A 23627-nucleotide genomic window follows, 5' to 3' on the forward strand; every position below is an offset into this window, starting at 1 on the left:
TCAGTGTTAAAAAATATTATATGGCTCTCACGGAAATACATTTTAAAATATTTGGCTTTCATGGCTCTCTCAGCCTAAAAGGTTCCCGACCCCTGATGTAGACTAAGTCTGTCTGCATATAGCCAACTATTTTTTTATTCGATGATCAAATATTGTTCTAATGTGTGGCACTTTGAGACATCAATATGTTGATTGATAGTCTATAAGTAAAATGTCTTTCTTCACTCTATTTTTGCAGAGAAAGAGAGAGAGAGGTGAGTAAGGGTAGTGAGTGAGTGAGTGAGTGAGTGAGTAAAGCGAGAGAGAGAAAGAAAGAAGAGCTCTTCCACACTGTGTGATTATTTTGTCGTCAGTCTCTGCTCGACACCGTGCAGGTGCCTTGAAAACAAAATCTCTTTTTTGCCTAAAAAAAAAAAAATTAAACAAAAAAAAAATATTAATAAAAATTCACCTCCTTTTTTTCCGGAATGGAGTTCCCCACTTTTCCTCCGGGTGACATGTACGTGTCGTTACCTCCCTTCAACGCCACCGTCTCGGATGCGCTCCTGCTGGGGTCGCCAAGCGGGAGCAACGGAACCGACACGCCCGTGGCTCGGGAGTCTCGGGACACGGCGAGAGTCATCATTGCCGTTAGCATCACCGCCCTCTACTCGCTCATCTGCGTGGTGGGACTGCTGGGCAACATCCTCGTCATGTACGGCGTGGTCAGGTAGGAAGACAACGAACCTTACACTCACGTTGGGGATGGGAACTCTCATAGAAGATAAAGTTGTGTTGAAGCTCATTTTGTGTGTGGATAGCTTATTAAATAAATAAGGGTAGTAGGAGTGCCAACTCCAGTTAATTATTTATTTTTTTGGTCTTTTTTGTTAATTGTGTGAATGCTCCTAAGCATTCACACATATGGTCGTCTACACCAAAATTCATCTATTTATTATTCAACTTCTCCTTCTCCAGATTTTGGCGCGTTCTACCATCCACATTTTTCACCCGATTCAAACCGTTCCAACTTCAAAACTGTTCAGCATATTCGGGAATGGCGGGCTTTCCCTTGACAAATTCCAAAAATTCCCAGATTTCCCAGAATTCCAGGGTTTCCGAGACATTTTTCCCATTCAAAATGGATTGGCACCTTTTTCAAACTTCCAACATTTCCACATTTTTCAACCGATTCATACCATTCCACCTTCAACACATCCCACCATCCTGGACATTTAAACTACCCTTTTTTATCATTTAAAAAAAAATCCAGGATTTTCCAGAATTTCTGGTTTTCCAAAGCCTTATTTCCACCATGTTTTCTGGCAACTACTCCTTCCACATTTTTCAACGCATTTCAACCATTCCACCGTCAAAACATTACTCTTAATAAGACAAAAAACAAAGTTGTTTTTTGTACTGGAAAAATGTACGGTTTTCCCAAAATTCCAGGAATTCCATAATACAATTTCTCAATTCAACATGTGACTACTTCAACATTTCTCGACCGATTTGAAAAATTCCAACACCAACCATTTCAACTCATTCAAACCATTCAAGTTTTTTACCATTTTCCAAATAATTCTCTATGTTCCCAAAATTCCCTAATACTATTTACTACTTAAACATTTCTTACCCGATTTAAACAATTCCAACACCAACCAATTCAGCTCATTCAGGACATTCATGCTCCTAATCATTTTCTAAATAATCCCACTTTTCCCAAAATTCCCACATTTCCAGGAATTTCCCATTGAAACTAATGGGACATTTTTCCAAGTTGCACAATTTCCACATTTTTCAACCTTTTCAAACCATTCATACATTAACCCATTCCTGCAACTGGACATTCAAACTAACACTTTCCCAAGTTCCAAACCAAATTCCGGTTTTCCTCGAAATTCAAACTCTTCAACTTTCAAACCATTCCAACATTCAAACTATTCTTACATTCATACTACATTCTGTCAGCATTTCACTTCAACTTCAGCATTGGAGTATTCACACGCAATTCCTTCAATTTCACCTAGTGTTTTTATTAAACGTCTTCCCCAGATTTTGGCGCGCTCTACCTTCCACATTTTTCACCCAATTCAAAGCGCTCCAACTTCAAAACTGTTCAGCCTATTCGGGAATGGCGGGCTTTCCCTTTACAAATTCCCAAAATTCCCAGATTCTTTCTACATTTTTCAACGCATTTCAAATCATTCAAACATTAACCCATTCCTGCAACTGGACATTCAAACTAACACTTTCCCAAGTTCCAAACCAAATTCCGGTTTTCCTCGAAATTCAAACTCTTCAAATTTCAAACCATTCCAACATTCAAACTATTCTTACATTCATACTACATTCTGTCAGCATTTCACTTCAACTTCAGCATTGGAGTATTCACACGCAATTCCTTCAATTCCACCTAGTGTTTTTATTAAACGTCTTCCCCAGATTTTGGCGCGCTCTACCTTCCACATTTTTCACCCAATTCAAAGCGTTCCAACTTCAAAACTGTTCAGCCTATTCGGGAATGGCGGGCTTTCCCTTTACAAATTCCCAAAATTCCCAGATTATTTCTACATTTTTCAACGCATTTCAAACCATTCAAACATTAACCCATTCCTGCAACTGGACATTCAAACTAACACTTTCCCAAGTTCCAAACCAAATTCCGGTTTTCCTCAAAATTCAAACTCTTCAACTTTCAAACCATTCCAACATTAAAACCATTCCAACATTCAAACTATTCTTACATTCATACTACATTCTGTCAGCATTTCACTTCAACTTCAGCATTGGAGTATTCACACGCAATTCCTTCAGAAATTGCCTCACCTAGTGTTATTATTAAACTTCTTCTTCTCCAGATTTTGGCGCGCTCTACCTTCCACATTTTTCACCCAATTCAAACCGTTCCAACTTCAAAACTGTTCAGCCTATTCGGGAATGGTGGGCTTTCCCTTGACAAATTCCAAAAATTCCCAGATTTCCCAGATTTTCCGGGACATTTTTCCCACTCAAAATGAATTGGCCATTTTCAAACTTCCACCATTTCCACATTTTTCAAACCATTCAAACCATTCCACGTTCAACACATTTCACCATCCTGGAAATTCAAACTACTCTTTTTCCAAGTTCAAAAAAATTCCAGGATTTTCCAGAATTCCTGGTTTTCCAAAGCCCTATTTCCACCCTTTTTTCTGGCGACTACTCTTTCCACATTTTTCAACGCATTTCAACCGTTCTACCATCAAAACATTCCTTTTAATTAGGACAAAAATTAAGTTGTTTTTTGAACTGGAAAAATTCCAGGAATTCCGTAATGCCATTTCTCAATTCAACATGTTACTACTTCCACATTTCTTGACCGATTTTAAAAATTCCAACACCAACCATTAAAACTCATTCAGAACATTCAAGTTTTTTACCATTTTCAAAAGTTCCTGCTTTTCCCGAAATTCCCAATTTTTGGGGAAATTACCATTGAAGTCAATAGGACATTTTTCAAAGTTCCACAACTCTCACATTTTTCATCTGACTCGAACTGTTCCAACTTAAAAATATTCAGCCTGTTTAGGAATGGTGTACTATACTTCAACAATTCTAAAAAAAAATTCCAGGATTTCAGTTCAACTTCAGCATTGGAGCATTCACACGCAATTCCTTCAGGAATTGCCTCATCTAGTTGTTTATACTATTCGGCTCAAACCAGAATTTAATTAAACACTACGTGTTCATGTTAAACAACTTAGACATGAGTGTTTTGAGGACACAACATAATTATAATAAAGACAATAAGAGAGCATAATTGTTAAATGACACTTTGAAAAAGTTAGCTAGCATTATATGCTACTGATAAGTTAGCACGTACCTTGTCGACGAAACAGCCACTTGTCGCTTCCCCGTTAGACGAAAAACAACTTTAAATCAACCCAATTGCTCTTTTTTTAAAGAAAAATATAACTGGGATAAAAATATTTATATATTTGGAGTCTGAAAACCAGATGCTAGGCGGATAATGTTAACTAGCTAGCTACCTACAGCAAAGCTGAGGCATGATTGGCATTTTTAGGAATGTGAGAACCTTTTGAGGAAAAAAAGAGGTACATTGAGAAAAAAAAGAGGAACATTTCTATCAGCAAACCTAAAAGAACATTTTGAAAATCAAGACTACATTTCCTGCAATTCAGTTATTTCTAGAATATAATTTACCTTTAGATTTATTCTCATCTACCAACCTCTTTTGTCTTTTTGACACTCACATGTCCCATGTAATGTATCACAAAAAAAGTTTTTTTAGCAGTTAATTTACTAACATTAGTTTAATTGAAAATGTAATGTAATGTAATTGCATTGCAACTCAGAAAATGTTTAACATTTGACAACGCAATCCTGTAGCCACGCCCTCTATACCTATAATAAACTTCCGGCGTTGTGACCTCTGTTTACAATCCGTCACGTCAAAAATATACCTTCTGGTGGCTACTAATACTCAAAAACTACAACTGGTTCGGAACTAAGAGTGTTCGGATTATACAAAACCAGTGAAGTTGGCACGTTGTGTAATTCGTAAATAAAAACAGAATACATTGATTTGCAAATCCTTTTCAATTTATATTCAATTGAATAGATTGCAAAGACAAGATATTTAATGTTTGAACTCAGAAACTAAATTATTTTTTTGCAAATAATCATTAACTTTGAATTTAATAGCAGCAACACAGTGCAAAAAAGTTGGCACAGGGGCATTTTTACCACTGTGTTACATGGCCTTTCATTTTAACAACACTCAGTTAATGTTTGGGAACTAAGGAGACCATTTTTTTAAGCTTTTCAGGTGGAATTTGTTCCCATTCTTGCTTGATGTACAGCTTAAGTTGTTCAACAGTCCGGGGTCTCCGTTGTCGTATTTTACGCTTCATAATGTGCCACACATTTTCAATGGGAGACAGGTCTGGACTACAGGCAGGCCATTCTAGTACCCGCACACTTTTAGTATTAAGCCACACTGTTGTAACACGTGGCTTGGTATTGTCTTGCTGAAATAAGCAGGGGCGTCCATGATAACGTTGCTTGGATGGCAATAAATGTTGTTCCAAAACCTGTATGTACCTTTCAGCATTAATGGTGCCCTTATAGATGTGTAAGTTACCCATGCCTTGGGCACTAATACACCCCCATACCATCACAGATGCTGGCTTTTGAACTTTGCGCCTAGAACAATCCGGATGGTTCTTTTCCTCTATGGTCCGGAGCACACGATGTCCACAGTTTCCAAAAACCATTTGAAATGTGTACTCATCAGACCACAGAACACTTTTCCACTTTGCATCAGTCCCTCTTAGATGAGCTCAGGCCCAGCGAAGCCGGCGGCGTTTCTGGGTGTTGTTGATAAATGGCTTTCGCTTTGCATAGTAGAGTTTTAACTTGCACTTACAGATGTAGAGACAAACTGTAGTTACTGATAGTGGTTTTCTGAAGTGTTCCTGAGCCCATGTGGTGATATCTTTTACACACTGATGTCGCTTGTTGATGCAGTACCGCCTGAGGGATCGAAGATCACGGGCTTAGCTGCTTACCTGCAGTGATTTCTCCAGATTCTTTGAAACTTTTGATGATCTTACGGACCGTAGATGGTGAAATCCCTAAATTGCTTGCAATAGCTCATTGAGAAATGTTGTTCTTAAACTGTTCGACAATTCATTTGTTCACAAACTTTGTGAACAACGCATTTGTTCACAAAGTGGTGTCCCTTGCTCCATCCATGTTTGTGAATGACTGAGCATTTCATGGAAGCTGCTTTTATACCCAATCATGGCACCCACCTGTTCCCAATTAGCCTGTTCTCTTGTGGGATGTTCCAAATAAGTGTTTGATGAGCATTCCTCAACTTTCTCAGTCGTTTTTGCTACTTGTGCCAGCTTTTTTGAAACATGTTGCAGGCATCACATTCCAAATGAGCTAATATTTGAAAAAAATACCAAAGTTTTCCAGTTCGAACATTAATTATTTTGTCTTTGCAGTCTATTCAATTGAATATAGGTTGAAAAAGATTTTCAAATCAATGTATTCTGTTTTTATTTACGATTTACACAACGTGCCAACTTTTCTAGGTTTTGGGGTTTGTAATTAGATATGATTAGCAGCAAAGTAGACAGCCGTCAACCTTGTGGCTTGGAGAGCGATTGGAGGCAACAAAAAGTAAGCTAGCTTGATGATGGTGACTCGCCAGCTTGTTTCCCTGCTCCTGATCGTCTCCTGTCCAGCAACTCAGTGCAGCGTTTAGGCAAGAGGAACAGCGAGTATTACCTGCGGTTGAGACGAGTGTTCAACAAACTTTGTAAGATCGTATTTGTATTGATATTTCATTAAAACACAGAAATCATATTTAGACGCAAAAAATTATGTTGCAAAAATGTCACATGATTAAAAAAAAAATCTCATAGTGAAATCGTACAACATATGTCCCTTTTTTAGAGGGAAAGCCAAGTCAAATGGAACAAATGTAATAGACTCTATGGACAAGCTTCTTACTCCGGCTTCCTCCCACTTCCAAAGACATGCACCTGTGGATAGGTTGATTGGCAACACTAAATGGTCCCTAGTGTGTGAATGTGAGTGTGAATGTTGTCTGTCTGTGTTGGCCCTGTGATGAGGTGGAGACTTGTCCAGGGTGTACCCCGCCTTCCGCCCGAGTGCAGCTGGGATAGGCTCCAGAACCCCCTGCAACCCCGAGAGGGACAAACGGCAGAAAATGGGGGCTGGGGCCTATCCCAGCTGCACTCGGGCAGAAGGCAGAGTAGACCCTGGACAAGTTATACATGGTAATATTAAATTAATATAGCTGTGAAACTTCAGTAATAAGGTTGCTTGAATCAAATTAAGAATATCTAAGGTACAAAATTATTTGTCACACATAGCAGCAAACATTCACTCAACACAGATGTCATAACTTCATCAAAGCTCACCTTCATGCATTTACACACAGCACCAGCATTTTGGAACAATGATGAGGTTATAGAAGAAAGCTAAAAATGTGATACATCTATTTGGGACAGCGTTGCAAAAAGTTATGTACAAGTTTCACTTTCGCATTTTAGTGCACACAACTGTGGAGCATTCAAGGTCCCTCAATTAAAGTTAGAAACGGAGGCATTTCAAGTTTTTATTTATAGAGGGAGACTTAACTCCCTTGAGATGCTCTGATAATAATTTTATTATGATTTGTATTAAGCACCAATGATAATCCTATGGGTATCAGCTAATTTTACACTGTGAAGTAAAGGAACATTTCACAGGTATATAATATTCTTTTAGTGAATAATGACAGGTTATATAATCATCTAAATTTATTTTTGCATTTGTTGGTATCAGGCACTTTTTTGTAAATAAAAAAAAATCCTTGTTTTTTTAATCAAAATCTAAAATTATTTAGTGGGTTTTATCAAGATATGTCGTACATATATAAACCCCATCTTTAATAAGACAAAAACCTAAATAAGGTTTTTACATGTGTTTTAAAAAACTGTTTTTAGATAATAAGCTTGGGTGGCTAGTGTAAAAAAAAAAACTTTTAAAGGCATTGTAAATCGTAAGTTGCAATTTTATTTTAATTTTTCATGAATATTCAGATCCTTTGTTTTTAATTTCCTTTTTTATGTCAAATTGTAATATAATGGTGGTGCTATGGTCTAAGTGTTGCATAGATTATGTTTTAAAGCCACTTTCTGACAGTCTCTTCAGGATGCACCGTTTTATGGGCGGTCTTATTTACCTGCTTCCACTTTGACTGCGTCTTCTCCCCGTCATCCATGTTGTAGTTTTTAACGTTTCCATAGCTAGTCTACTGACAGATATGAGTTAGAATACGCTAATTTATATTCGAAATGGCAACAGCGGAGGATGCATGTGCATGTACGAGCAGTCTGCCCCACAACAAGAGAATAGAGAAACAGAAGGAGCTTAATGACTACAGCGTCGGACTAAAATGGCAGACTCGCGCAAAGCTCTTCTGGTAGATCTCTACCATATATGCAAATATCCGCTGACGTCACAAATGGGAACATGTCACAACAGGTCTCAAAAGGCCATGAGATTTTGCAATGCATTGTGGGGCTTGGTAGACATACTTGTTGGATAAAGGCTTTGTTTACAATGAGAAAGGGAACAAGAAACCGGATTAAAATGGATCTTACAAAATAAAAAAACAAGCGATCGTACCAAGACAAACTGTACCCTATTCCAAAGGTTTGCTACCTGGAAAGAATAATAAAATAATGGTAACATTGACTCATGATTTATGAGTCTGTCTGATGGACGAGAGATTTGAATCAACTAGAAATGCCATCAAACTTGTCTATATTTTGTCAACAGAGTCCGTTTTAATGCTGGTGAAGAATTTCAGAATGCAAAGTTTGTTACGGCACATTGTCCTTTGTTCAAATTGTGCGTAATATATTGTTTTAATCTCTTTAGTGTCTGAGATGCGTGAGGTTACCCGACAAAACAAGCCCATTGTTACTTTTAAAAATGTGATCACTGCGCTACATCTCCGAAAATAATACTTAGCTTAGCCATCTCTAAACGTTAACACACAACATGCTTTTTTCTGTATGTTGTTTGTAGCTGAACCGCAGTGCGCTAAAGCTAATGCTTAACAGGCAGCAGCTAACAAATGCTACATGTAAAACAGAACAAAACATGCTTTTGATTCAAACTTTCCAGTCTGAATATGCTGTGAACTCACCAACATGTACCAGGTGATGGCTTTAATAGGGATGTTTGTCGTTTTGTACGGCTGATATATTCCACATATTTGTTGCCTGTTTCTTTGCTCACTAACCGAGTTCCTTAACTTTCCTTTGGCGTTGGAAATTAGGAAAATCTCACCAAACGAACATGACCGTTGTTGCATTCATTGATGCCACACATCCGCAACATATTTGGAACTTGCTGAAGAAAAAACAAAACTTTAGGACGGAGTCTTGCATTGAACCCAATGTAAAGATGCTATTCCGATTTTTCGGGAATTATGCAAATCCCAAATACACAAAAATGCGTACCAATAGGTAATAAAAGTTAATTTTGCATAATAGCTCCTCTTTAGACCAATTCAATGCAATAATTGCCCATACTAGGGCTTTAGTGCACACACAAAAAAGAGCTAGTGTGTGATTTAAAGCCAAGCCTTGCACTAAAACCTATTTTTTCCACACAAGCAATGACTATTATAAAGTCGATGTATTTATTTGCACGGCTGTTTACACACTCATCCATCACTCTATTGATTTGTTTGTTCAAGTGTTGCAGCTCAAATGACCAGGAAGATTAAACGTCAGCTGTATCTAATGTCACAAGGCAGCTGGTCCCAAAAAGTAGGAAAAACACTGAATGGGATATCATAATTTTTCAAGTGCAGTTTAGTGGAGGTTGCAGAAGAGAAAGGCTGTTTTTATTCTCATTGCTTTGAGACAGGAAATGAGACTCAATCAATAGTTTGGTTTCTAACCCTTTTACGTTTTACCAGCAATCATGAGTCAACCGCAGCGTCTCCAACCAAGTGCTTGCATCGCTCTAGGTACACCAAGATGAAGACGGCCACCAACATCTACATCTTCAACCTTGCTCTCGCGGACGCCTTGGCCACCAGCACCTTACCCTTCCAGAGCGCCAATTACCTCATGAGCACGTGGCCTTTCGGACAGCTGCTGTGCAAAGTGGTCATCGCCATCGACTACTACAACATGTTCACCAGCATCTTCACGCTCACCATGATGAGCGTGGACCGCTACGTGGCCGTGTGTCACCCCGTGAGGGCCCTTGACTTCCGCACGCCGGCCAAGGCCAAGATCATCAACATTTGCATCTGGATGCTGTCCTCCGTCGTAGCTGTCCCTGTGATGGTCATGGCTGTTGCCAAGGTGACAGACAAAGGTGAGTGGGATATTACATCGTATCCCATGATTTTTTCACATGACTGTAAATAAGATTTGTGACGCCCCCTATGGGTTGTGCTAATGTAATAGATGGCAGGTAGTGAGGTGGTGAGATAGTACATGTGCAAACCTCACTTCCTGACAGATATACTCAAAGTTTTATAATCATTTGACAAATTAAATAATTAGTTTATAAATTTCACCGGTGCCCTTGTGAAGTTGTTTTGCTTGACGCCGGCCATGTTTTTTAACTAATTATGCCCAAATTTTACATACATGTGCTTGTTGTGATTGAGCAAATCACCCTAATGTTAAAGTGGGTGATCTGTAGAGGGCATTGAGCTACATGTGAAATTTTAAAATAATTGTATTTTGTGCCTTAATGACAGCACCCTCATGTCGTGTATCCATCCATCCATTTTCTACCGCTTGTCCCTTTCGGGGTCGCGTAATTGTCAGAAAAATAACACCACAGGCAACACAGTATAGGTGTATTTTTTGAGACACTTTTACCTTTCTGTGTGTGGTGGTGCGAGATAATAATATCATTAGTTTAAATGTACAGTCGTGTGGAAAAAAATGATATGGGTGTGTATTATATACATGTACCATGAAGTGGTTTAAAGGCTAAATTTGGTTCCAATCAGGCTATTCAGACAATATTTAATGCTCTTGCTGTAGTTTATTTTAGTTTATAGTTTATTTTTTTCACAGCTGTTCTTTTTATTTACGGTGGGTATATTATTTGGATAGCCGCACAGTTGTATAAAGTGCATTATCAATCTGCGTATTTCCATAATGCTATAGTACCTTAACTTGCGAGCTTAATTGGTTCTGTGACGAAGCTCTTAACTTGTATCTCAAATCAATGTCTCTCTTTGAAATGAATTGATAGTAATTTACTTGTACTGCTTACAGCTTATGAAAACCTTAAATTGAAAATCTCAGAAAATGGTCATCAAAGTTGTATTAAATAGAGGCTTGACATATGTCACTTTGCATGTAATGAGGTAACATCACATATTAGTTTCATATTTGAAGTTGAATTACTGACATAAATTGACTTTTACACGATATTCTAATTTCATGAGTTCCACCTGTAAGATATGATGACTGAGGGAAAATGTGGTTGGAGGAAAAGATGCAACTTTTTTCGTACTACAATTGAACATTCACGTACTACAATTGAACATTCACCTACCGATGGAGCATCTAGGTGGTAAATAATTGTAAGATTTTGGCCACAAACATAGTCACAGCTCGGTGACATTCGTTGTTCCTGGTGGAACGCTTTCACCGCGGCAGACGTGAACTGGAGCTATTACTGCCCGCCTCTAAACCAGTCAGAATATGTCTCCTCATGCTCATCTAAATGAGAAAGCATTTATCTCAGTTTAACAGGTAATAGTGCTAACATTATAGGTGGTATTATTACATGCTGTATTTACGTCAGATGACTGCTGCTGCCTGGGATGAGATCAACAACATGCAAAATTCATTGCATGTTGTATGTTCAAATGTTTCAGTGTATTGCTCTTTTGTCCTCCTCTTAATCAAATAACAACCTTGGAATTATTAAAAATAGCGCTGTTGCTGTCTTTTTTAGTAAAATGTTGGCAAACTTTGTTGCGCTTTTTCCACCCGGGAACACGCCTTGTTGCTGAAGTCATTTCGCAAAGTGTAATGTTAAAGAATTGTTAAAGGTGCCATATGTAATAATTTAATGTCAAGTCATCATTAAATGGCCCTGATATGTCAAAAGGCATTAATAAATCATGTTCTTTTCGAATATCTTTATAACTGATAACAGTAGTTTAGCCGGGATATGCTCATTTTCAAATTAGATTTACAGCCCAGAAATCTTGTTATTGTTTTAATTTTGATGCCCCGCCCTCCACCGTTTGACCAATGAGAAAGTCTGTGAATGTGTCACATCCTTCCTCTCGCTACTGCCACTGGTAAAGTTACTAAACATGTCATACCTTAGTAAATCTAAAAGGCGTCGTTACGATTCTCAACTTATTCAGGACACAGCCAGGAACAAAACAAGGATTTGTATCGGGAATGTCTTTGAAAGATGGGGACTATTGAAGGCGGAGAAGATTTTTTCATCTGACGCCAAATTTGTTAGTTTCCTCCTTGATAGGTAAGTAAGGCATTTACGTTTTCTTATTACTTGTAAAAAATGGAAATTGACATTTCATATGTAAACTATATTGTCGAATACAGTCTATGATCTTGTCTAACAAAGCTAGTGTGTTCGTGCAACGAATGCTTAGTATGCCAGCCCGGTCAATGACACATCGACATACAGGCTAACAGGGGAAATATATGCCTGTTAGCCTGTATTTTGATGTGTCATCCAACTGACAGGGCAAAATATATTTTCAACAAATAAAACCAATGTGGATATGGGTCGTGTCAGAACCTATTTTGTTCTCAATATGCTGAGTCGCTGAGGAAATGGGTTCCAACATTAGCACGGCTAATTGCGGTTTCTGGTATTGTATGTGCATCAAACACATGAGGTGGTATTTGCTTGGCACAATATAATGCATTACATGTAATGATTTTCTACTTTGTGTATTGACATGGTAGTAGGCTATATGATTTATGCGTAACGTGGTTTTTGCGTAACGTGGGTTGGCTCATAGAATTGCACTCTGCACTGATATATGATAATGTGCATAAATGGAAGAGAATGCAGTGTTGGATGCAACACGGAGTTACGCTGAATGAAATGTAGCGGTAATTATAGTGTTGGCCTTGGCTTGCCATCAAAGTAGGCCCATGCGATATATAATATATTATTATTAGGGCTGCAACTAACGATTAATTTGATAATCGATTAATCTGTCGATTATTACTTCGATTAATAATCGGATAAAAGAGACAAACTACATTTATATCCTTTCCAGTATTTTATTGGGAAAAAACAGCATACTGGCACCATACTTATTTTGATTATTGTTTCTCAGCTGTGTGTACATGTTGCAGTTTATAAATAAAGGTTTATAAAAAAAATAAAAAATTGTCTCTGCGCATGCGCATAGCATAGATCCAACGAATCGATGACTAAATTAATCGCCAACTAATTATTATATATAATTATTTCGATGGTGGTCCGTGGGGTCAAACTGGACATTTTAGCAGGGTAATGCCAGCAATCTGTCTGGACTCCCGACGAAAATATTGCTGCGTAACTTTACACATACATTTGGCTAATCAACATTTGTAAAATGTGGCATAATTACTGAGTAAACCATCTTGCAAAAAGCATAAACAAGAGAAACCTACAGCATAGGACTCGTTGATTGCCATTTGAAGTTCCTTGGAGTAGGATTCGGATTCGGCTGCGTATCTGGCAACCTCAGTCATGGAGAGTGAGAGGGGACTACAGAATTTTGACCGTGATTGCAGTACCATTTCTGGCCACATTACTACATATGGCTCCTTTGAGAGAACTGCGAGAAGAAATGGCAAGTGATTCCAAGAAATTGATACACTGTGAACCGGTTCTGAACAAGAACTGGTTTTTGATTCCCATCCTTAAGTTCCACACACTCTTATGTGGACCAGATTTTACCAATTTTTTTTGGTCACACTCACTAAACGATTAATCAAAGCAAAATATTATAAATCAAAGCTTTTTTCTCTTAAAAGTATTTGATTAAACCAATACATTTTAAAATAATCAAATAATTATATCTAGCCTGTCATGACATGGACTATGGCGGGTTTGTTTTCCCGAGATGCAATAAAAGTTGGAGCGGACATGGCATGAAGGTAAGGACATATTTATTTGTACTATAACAAAAAGAACAAACTAAAGGTGCGCACAAGGCGGAGGTACAAACTTGACTATGAAACAAAAACTTACACTTAACGTAGACTAAGGACATGACACAAAAGAACTGCTAAACGTGACATGAATAAATAAAAACTTACTTGGAACAAGCATGAAAATGATCATGGAACAATGGCATGTAATCAACGCATGAGTGACAAGGGTAACAGCAGAAAATGTCGCCAGGGCGACCAACAGAAAAAGACAGGCTTAAATAACAGTGACATGATTGGTGACAGGTGTGTGAGTCCAAACGTGAAACAAGTGCATGACATGACAGGTGAAAACTAATGGGTTGCTATGGTGACAAAACAAACAAAAGTGCACAAAGAGTCCAAAAACAAAACCGAACATGACTAAAACAAAACATGATCACACAGACATGACATAACCCATGTACAGTTTACAACCTTGTTAAATAATACATACAGTAAACCTTAGGCTTAGGTCAGGCTGATTAGTAAAATAAATACTAACCAAATATGCTGCATAAGAAGGGACTTATAAATAACTACATTAATAATCCATATGTTTCTTAACTAAACTGTCAAAAAAATGTATGTGCAAATGATAATGCTGCTTCACCACTTTAGTCATAATGTTTGCTCTGAAGAAACTTCTCAATGACTTTAGCTCCAGACTTCTTCTGGTTGTTTGGGATTGTCAGGGTGGAGGACAGAGTAAAACAACTTGCGCTGAGCCTAGTCTATAAAATCCGCTACACCTCCCTGATACCGAAGTACGTCAAACTACTTCCTTAACCGCCATAACCACAACACCAGGGGGAGCTCCACTAACCATGTTAAACCCAGATTGCGAACTAACAAAGGTCTTAACTCATTCTCTTTCTATGCCACATCAATGTGGAATGCGCTCCCAACAGGTATAAAAGAAAGTGCATCTCTATCCTCCTTCAAAATCGCAATAAAAGTTCACCTCCAGGCAGCTACAACCTTAAACTAACACCCTCCCCGGATTGTTAATAATCAAATGTAAACAATCAAATGCAGATACTTTTTCTTATGCCTTCTGATCGATATCGAGATCTCTCTCTCTCTCTCTCTCTCTCTCTCTCTCTCACCCCGGATTGTAAATAATGTAAATAATTCAATGTGATTATCTTGTGTGATGACTGTATTATGATGATAGTATATATCTGATTGTATATATCTGTATCATCAATCAATTTACCGGTAAGTGGACCCCGACTTAAACAAGTTGAAAAACTTATTCGGGTGTTACCATTTAGTGGTCAATTGTACGGAATATGTACTTCACTGTGCAACCTACTAATAAAAGTCTCAATCAATCAATCAATCAATCAAAGTCATTACAGATATGTGGCGGGAAGTTGTATTACAACTGAGGCCTGCTGGAGTGTTAGTATACGGTAACAAATATGTTTTGGCAGCCCTTTAGGGGGTGCTCGCGGCCAAACTATAAGCTTGTGGTTAAGAAACACTGATTTACAGCTTTGAATCCCAACCACTGTGCTGTGGGGCATTAGTGTGTCACGAGAAATCATCCCGTTTAACTTCATTGCTCCAAAATATATGTATTGATCACTAAGGGTACTCAGAAAAATAAATTCACGTCCGAATTGCGATTGTTATTTATTTTGTTTGTTTGATTTATTATTTTCAAGGATCAATTAAAAAAAAAGTTTTTAGGCCGTTTTCACACTTACTCGCTGCGCGTGTACATCACACGTCAGCAGCCAAGAGGAGCTTTTGTAACCTCATTATGATTTGTGTACTAAATAATATATTGTGAGATTCGTGTTGAATCAAAAATTGATTCTTAAACGAATTGTTACCCCAGGGATCGGAATCGAATTGTGAGTTTCTGTAAGAATCCCATCCCTACTGATTAATCACAATTAAATAGCACTCATTTTCATTCTTTAATCATCATTTTTCATTTTGCATGAGCAAAAGGAAATATATACAGTATATGCATTAACGTGTTTATCCACCACCTTTAACATGAACACACATTTATCCACATTAATGTAGACCCATTATTCGTTATTTTAATGTGGTATTTTGAGATGCAAGTGCTTCTGTAAACAAATGTTCTTCCACTAGATAACAGAAGGTATATAATTAACCTATAAATAGCGTCATTTACAATGCGCACTTCAACATCTTTGTTGGGATGTTGGGAAAGACTGATTAAGAGTAGTGTAATGAACACACTAAAGGTAAACAAGTACAACTATAATAGAATAAACTGACATGATATGACTAAGTATCTAATAGTCAGAAGACAATTAACATAACTTTTTTTTTTTTCAGTTTTGTTGTGAGATAATTCTGTTGAGTTGAGAAAGTAATGAGTCTGCAGCAGACAACACGGAGCAGCGTTATTAAAGTGAAATGATCCTCACCACATGAGCCTCATTCAATTGCCGTGGTTTTTCTCCCCAGGCAATGTGGATTGCAGAATCATTTTTCCCAAACCAGAGTGGTACTGGGACACCATGACCAAAATCTGCGTGTTCATCTTCGCCTTTCTGGTGCCCGTCTTGGTCATCACCATCTGCTACGGTCTGATGATCCTGCGCCTCAAGAGTGTCCGTCTCCTCTCCGGGTCCAAAGAGAAGGACAGGAACCTGAGACGAATCACTCGGATGGTCCTGGTGGTCGTGGCGGCCTTCATCGTTTGCTGGACTCCCATACATATCTTCATCATTGTCAGGACCATGGTGAAAATTGACCACAACAACCTCCTGGTGATGGCAAGCTGGCATCTGTGCATCGCTCTGGGCTACACCAACAGCAGCCTCAACCCGGTCCTGTACGCCTTTCTGGATGAGAACTTCAAGAGGTGCTTCAGGGACTTCTGCTTGCCCTATCGCACCCGCATGGAGCATAACAGCTTCTCCAGGGGCCGCAACAGCACCAGGGAGCCAATGTCCGTTTGTGCCCCCGCTGCAACGGACAAACCACCCGCATGACTAGGCGTGGACCAACTAGGGATCCAGGAGGACCTTCAGACGGAAGTCACACAATTCTCCACCACAGGAGTGTGAGCGTACATGTTGGCGTTTATTCCACCCTTTCTTGTAGCTCTAGACAGTACGGAGACTGTTCAATGGTTGTCTTTGGGAGATGTACAAAATGCCAAAGTGTGCCTGTAGAGCCTAAAATTATGAATATAAATGTACGTAACATAGATGAGTGACAAATTGAAGGAAAGAAACGTGAATGTATACTTGACCTTATAAGAGTCAACAGGAATATTGTTTAAAAAAATATTGACAGTATATGTTACAAACTCAAAATAATGCTTACATAAACTATATTTTAAAAGTTAAAGTGTGTAATACCACTAGTTTCTATGGTAATACCAGAAGTTAGTATGTTAGCTTTAAACTAGCTTTAAGTCATAAAAACAACCATGCAAATGTCACTCGCACAAACCCCTTTCAACGGTTTAAAAGCTATGTTATTATGTTATTGCTTCCCCAATGCTTAAGTAATTACCGTTAAAAAAATAACGTCTACCTCCGCACTGGAATATCTGCTGATGCTACATTAAAATCCCTACTAAAAAGGATCAAAAGCTGTGAGGTGGTGGAACAGTCCTACTACTATTATCAAAATGTGCTACACACTACACGCACACAACATGACGTCAAAGTGATTCATTAAAAAATAAACAACCTTCAGCTTGCAAGCACGTGCCGTAGTTTCCAGGCAAAATGCGCGCCTAAATATAGGCCACACCCTCGTAATTTTTGAACACGTTTTATTTTGTAAATTTATATTGTTTGCACAAGTCTATCAGCCGCAGGTGTACACGTCAACATATATATTTTGTTTTCATTGACAAATTTAACAAACTAACACAGCATAAAGTGAGTAGCATACCAGAAAAAGTTACTGAGCGCGATCTTCATCCTTCTCTTCCGCTCTCCGGCGAGCATCATTTAGTGGCGGAGGGATTATGTTCCGTGCGGTGGCTGTTTCCTGTTTCGATGGCCGGGTCATTCGTCTTCGTTTTGGGACTACGTCTTGTGCATTTCATTGTGTCTTCTCCAGGATGATGGTGAGTCCATAACGCACTAAACGTCTGACTAAATGATTTGTATGAGTGCGTTTGATTTTATTTGTGATTTAATGACAGCGCCGTCAATTTATTGGCGACGTGTGAAGCTCGTGAAAAATACATAAATTAGCTGCAGCATTGGGAAAAAAGAAGCAGCTTAACGTTCGGAAATGACGCTGTATTTTCCCGCAGTCACTTGTTGCTAGACAGAATCTGTGGTACAATATTACACAACACAAAAACAGAACTAAAAGATAAACAGACAAGCTGAACAACACATTCTCAATTGAATCAATGTCAGAAAAGTTCAGATTTTTTTTTCCACCACAGCGCCATCTGCTGGTTGTAAACATTAGGTCTTAATGTGGCCGCCGTTACAAAACTGACTTTTACGCTTGTGTTCCTTTCATTTGTCACCTATCTGTACATTGTTACACTTCACTGGCGCATTCTACGTCACACTGCTAACGCAGCGCCACATAAAACGGAGTTGAGGCTATTCATTATATTCGAAAAATATTCACTTGTTGCTAGGAAGAAACAAACACTATGAGACTAAGAATTTATCATGACTTTTTCGCTTGTGAGATAATCCTTTCATTTGTCAACTAGACGGTATGCTAACATTGTTGCAGTGATTTATTGTTTTTTTTTTTTTTATTGCACTTCACTTGGGCGCTGTGAAGTTGAAGTTACCTTGGAGGACGACAATGTTCAGTGTCAGCTTTAGACGTTTTTGTGGACTTCAAGGCCATGTGTGGAGAACAGCGGCAGACTCGCGGCGTCGTGCCTAAACACTCTTGATGTTGGGGAATGTGTTGCACCACATTTAACACCATGGCTATCACCTTTTTAATCGGCTCGTATTCACTTGTAAATAGCGGACATGTGGACAAAAGTATTGGGACACCCGGCCTTTGCAACTGAGAGGACTTTCCATACAAGACTTTTTGGGTCCATTCGATCAAAAGTAGCTTCTTCTTTTTTTTTTTAGTTCTGCTCTGATGGGCTCCTCCACGCTGAACTCATCCAAGCATGTGTTGATGGTTTAAGTGTTTCTAGGATTGTCGTCTTAGGTTTTATTTGCGGCTTAATGAGTATCCAGTAACATGAATGTGCTAATGTGTTTCAGGGGAAATTGCATTCAATTTGCTGGAAGTCCCTTCTGGTGACGGTAAATGGAGACGTAATGACAGATGAAGGGCACATTAATATTCATCTCGATTTATGTGCCGGTGTGTGCGGCTTTCTGAGAGAAGCCATAAAAGACGAGTAGAGACGACGGACGCTTCCAAGTAATCTACCATGGCTGTCAACTTGTTTTTACTTCCTGTTGTCGGACTGCTCTTTTCTCTGCACCACTCAAACATTCAAGCAGGAAGCTTTAAAGGAGGAATGACCAATGGTGAGGTTACACCTGGTGAGGAATATTTGTATTTCTTGATCACTGGATATTTATACCATAAAACATTTTAAATGGCAGTATTCATCTATATAACACCTGTAAATAATGTATTGTTTTCTTAATGTAATTTGTTAGGCTACAATGTGCTGTCAGGCTGTTGTGTTTACAGTATATGCTTGATATACGTGTATTTTCACCATGCTCAGTATTATTATTATAATTATAGATGTTACCGTGCTAATGTTAGCATCCTTACCTTTTATACAAGCATTTTAGCTTGTTTCGTTTTATTAAACCTAATGAATATGGATTTTGTTACCGTACTTGCCGCCATCTTAAAAGTATGTTAGCATGCTAGCATTTAGGCTAATTGTGTACATTTTGACCTAATAATCAAGGATTTCATTACTTGGCGCCATGTTAAATGGAAACCATTTATAGATTCTGTTACTTGAGTTTGAGTTTTTTGTAACCTATGCTAACTCTTCTAACTAAACCAACTTTTAGCATTTCAACATTCATACTCCATTTCAGTACAGCTTCTGCTCGAAACCTCTAAAACCATTTTAACCTTTAAACTATAACAACCTTTAAACCATTTCTACATTTCACTAGAATTTCAGTTTAGCATCAGCTCCTCCACATTCAAACCAGTTCAAGATTCAAACTATTCTTACACTCATTCTACATACATCCATCCATTTTCTACCGCTTATTCCCTTTGGGGTCGCGGGGGGCGCTGGAGCCTATTGCATAAGCATTTCAATTCAGCTCTCAGGAATTGCTTCATTTCATTATTATAGTCAAGCTCAAATGAAAAATAAAGGAAAAAAAGAATAAAGAAGTCAGAATAGAGTGCAATTCAATCAGAATTAATATGTAACATATGATTTTTTTTTTCATACTTTTCAATATCAAATTTAACTTGTAATTTTATGAAGAAAATATTGGCATAAAGTTGTTTTGTCCAGGAAAAATTGTAATATTACATGCATAAGCAGTCTTAGGGTACAATGTCTCAAAGGGCTGCACAAGCCACATCCTCGGCTCAGAGCCCACATCAGGGCAAGAAAAAACTCAACCCAATGGGATGACAATGAGAAACCTTGGAAGGGACCGCAGATGTATGTATGTATATATATATATATATATATATATATATATATATATATACATTCCACCTCTTTACTCATTCACTTGATATTAAAATTGTTGTCTTTAAAAAAAGTATATATATATATATATATATATATATATATATATATATATATATATATATATATATATACATACATATATTCATACATATATGGTGGAATGAAGGCCACTCTGAAAAGGTAAAATTAAAAAAAGGAAAATGAGGATTAAAAAAGCCCTTTGACTAGAAATGAATTACGTTTTTGTACAGGAATTTTAAAAATACAGGTAAATATTAAAAAATATAATATTACATATATGTGTAGTATCTACGTTGAACTGAAATTTAAAAAATTATGACTAGAATAAGTAATTTAACAAAAATAAAGTCGTAATATTACGAGATATTTTGGTGATGCCATAAGAATAAACATGGAATATTTTTAGTAAGTGTCTGTCCATGCATTTTCTGTATCAGTTATCCTCATTAGGGTCTGAATACATAATTATTTGTTTTAAGAAAAAAATATTAAGTGCGTCGGGACAACACTAAATTGTTAAGTTACAATTTGAAAAAAGCTATTTTACCAGAATAAGTTAAATAGTAAAAATGGTTTAGTCGCACATGAATAAAGTTGTAATATTACGAGGGAAAAGTAAGAAGTTATGGTAAAATGTTACATATAGTACTGCATTGGTATATAGAACTATTAATATGAGATGAGTCAAACATGTGTGCTTTTACAAGAGTATGTTTACATTTAAAAAATAAACAGAAAATAGGTAATACCTATTGTAAGTCCCTCTTTTATCGCGGTTCTTTGGTTCCGGTAATGGCCGCGATAAATTAATTTCTGCTTAGTATAGGAATAATTCATTAGAAATCCAATGTTTTCATATCTAGAACAGTGATTCTCAAACGTTGGTACAGGCACCATATTGTGGTCCCCCAAATAATCACTTAAATAGTCAAACACAGTGTTACTGTTCAAACTCGGTGTAATGTTACACTGGCCAAAAATAATGAATATACGTGTTAAATAAAACCTTTGACTTGTTTTAATGATTACTTAGGCATACTACGCTACCATGTTATAATGTTGGTCATAAAGTCGGTACTTGGAGAGACAAGTGTTTTCTGAGGTGGTACTTGGTGGAAAAAGTTTTTGATCTACTGATCTAGAGCATAAAAAACTGTTTCCGACCTTCTAAATATGTTTTTCAACATTATAAGAGCAATCTAGGCATGAAATTATAGTCATATTTACACTCTTTTAATCTAATACAGTAATGCTGCTTGAGGCTGAGCCATTCAGTGGCCACAATACTGTTTGGTCTCCTCTACTGGCTGTAGTATTGATATTTTTACTATATTTAGCCATTTTAGGCTTGAAAATGCTTAATTTGGGCCAACAACAATATAGCATACGCTTTTAGAAAATACAAATGCGATGTGGTTAAGCCGCAATACAGGTGAGAGTAAAAAGATGTGAGTATCATGACAAAGTCCATTCATGTCAGCAATTCAACCTCAAATGTGAAAATAATATATGTCATAAACTCATTCCATGCAAAGTGATCATCTTGATGGTCACGGCATACAGTTTTTGAAACATTTTCTGAGATTTTCAATTCGAGGTTTTCATGAACTGTAAGCCTTAATCATCAAAATTATATCGAAAGAAGACTAGAAATATCTTGAGTTACCGTATTTTTCGGAGTATAAGTCGCACCGGAGTATAAGTCGCACCTGCCGAAAATGCATAATAAAGAAGGAAAAAACATATATAAGTTGCACTGGAGCCCGGCCAAACTATGAAAAAAACTGCGACTTATAGTCCGAAAAATACGGTACATGTCGTGAGCCTCTATGTCATATGTTAGTTTGTAAATCAAATTGCTGGAATAAACTAACCCTTGCACGATATCCATTCACATTTTTTGGAGTTTCACCTGTAAATGGAGCAGGATGTGGCGACTGGCGAGGGATTGTATAACGAAATATTGCCTTCGACTTCTGCTTGATGAGAGTATTAACCCTATTTCTCCTAACATGATTAAATTCAGATTATGCTATTTTTCTTCTCTAATACTCAGAAGCATAGATCTTGCGGTGTACTTCTGTTGATTACTGCAATGCTTTTAGCCTAATGACAATGTGTACCAGTATGCCTTAGTCAGCATTTTTATTTTTTTCTTTAATGAAAACCTTTTTGTACGAGAAAAACAATTAGATTGAGAGGCATGTGAGTGCTCCTATAGTGAGCGTTGCATGCCAGTAAGCAAGTCAAGAAGTAACGGTCTTTGTACTTGCAGTAGTATGACAGATATCACTGATCACATGTAAATAATTGCCAGTCTGCAGACTTACACCCGTATCAGTGGGTATGATGAGGGATGGACTCGCGATTACGATGGCGTTGTGACCTTTAAGGGGAAGCGAAGAGGTGGTGAAAGCCAGCGGTGTACAGCAGGGTGAACTGTGACACATTTAAAGTGGAAATGTCAGCCTCCAAATGAAAGCACAAATAAGTCATACAGAACGTCAAGGAGAGTTAGCGGACACTAAAATGGCTTATAGGGCTTGATGATTTCTACTTTTGTAGCCTGGAAATACATCCTGAAGACTGAAGACAATGCATGCTCATTTTTAACATATTTACCTTAAATGATTTGCTGATTTTACCTCTGGGGTATACACAATTTAATAGCACTTAAGTCCTCTGAATTAAAATGGTATATTAAAAAAATGTGGGTTTATTTATTTATTTTTTGGCTCAAATCTCTAAACCAACATCAGTCCCGAATAAAATTAGCTGACATATCATGTTTCTTTTCAACCCTTTGAATGCCCATTTAAACTATGGCAGATTTGTTGTACTATGAAAAAAATGCATACATGAGTAATCATCCACATAGTACATGTAAAAGGGCTGAGGCACTAAATATATTGCACAAAACCCAAAACCAGTGAAGTCGGCACGTTGTGTAATTCGTAAATAAAAACATAATACAATGATTTGTAAATGCTTTTTAACTTATATTCAATTGATTAGACTGGGATCCAAGGTTCCGGGCATTCAATGTTGGTTTTCAGCCTTGCCGCTTATGTGCAGTTATTTCTCCAGATTCTCTGAACCTTTTGATGATATTACAGACCGTAGATGGCGAACTCCCTAAATTCCTTGCAATAGCTCGTTGAGAAATGTTGTTCTTAAATTGTTGGACAATTTGCTCACGCATGTGTTCACAAAGTGGTGACCCTCGCCCCATCCTT

The 23627-nt window shown here is 37.6% G+C and overlaps 1 protein-coding gene across 1 annotated transcript; it reads left to right on the forward strand.

The window, feature by feature from the left end:
• The first annotated feature begins 312 nt into the window (after positions 1-312).
• Positions 313-20324, forward strand: oprd1b (opioid receptor, delta 1b). Its single transcript, XM_061951794.1, has 3 exons — positions 313-709; positions 9551-9906; positions 16185-20324. The coding sequence occupies exons 1-3, from the start codon at positions 468-470 to the stop codon at positions 16712-16714; spliced, it is 1128 nt and encodes a 375-aa protein (XP_061807778.1). The 5' UTR covers positions 313-467; the 3' UTR covers positions 16715-20324.
• Positions 20325-23627: the final 3303 nt, after the last annotated feature.

The sequence above is a fragment of the Nerophis lumbriciformis genome, linkage group LG04 (assembly GCF_033978685.3).
Source record: "Nerophis lumbriciformis linkage group LG04, RoL_Nlum_v2.1, whole genome shotgun sequence".
Classification (NCBI taxonomy): domain Eukaryota; kingdom Metazoa; phylum Chordata; class Actinopteri; order Syngnathiformes; family Syngnathidae; genus Nerophis; species Nerophis lumbriciformis.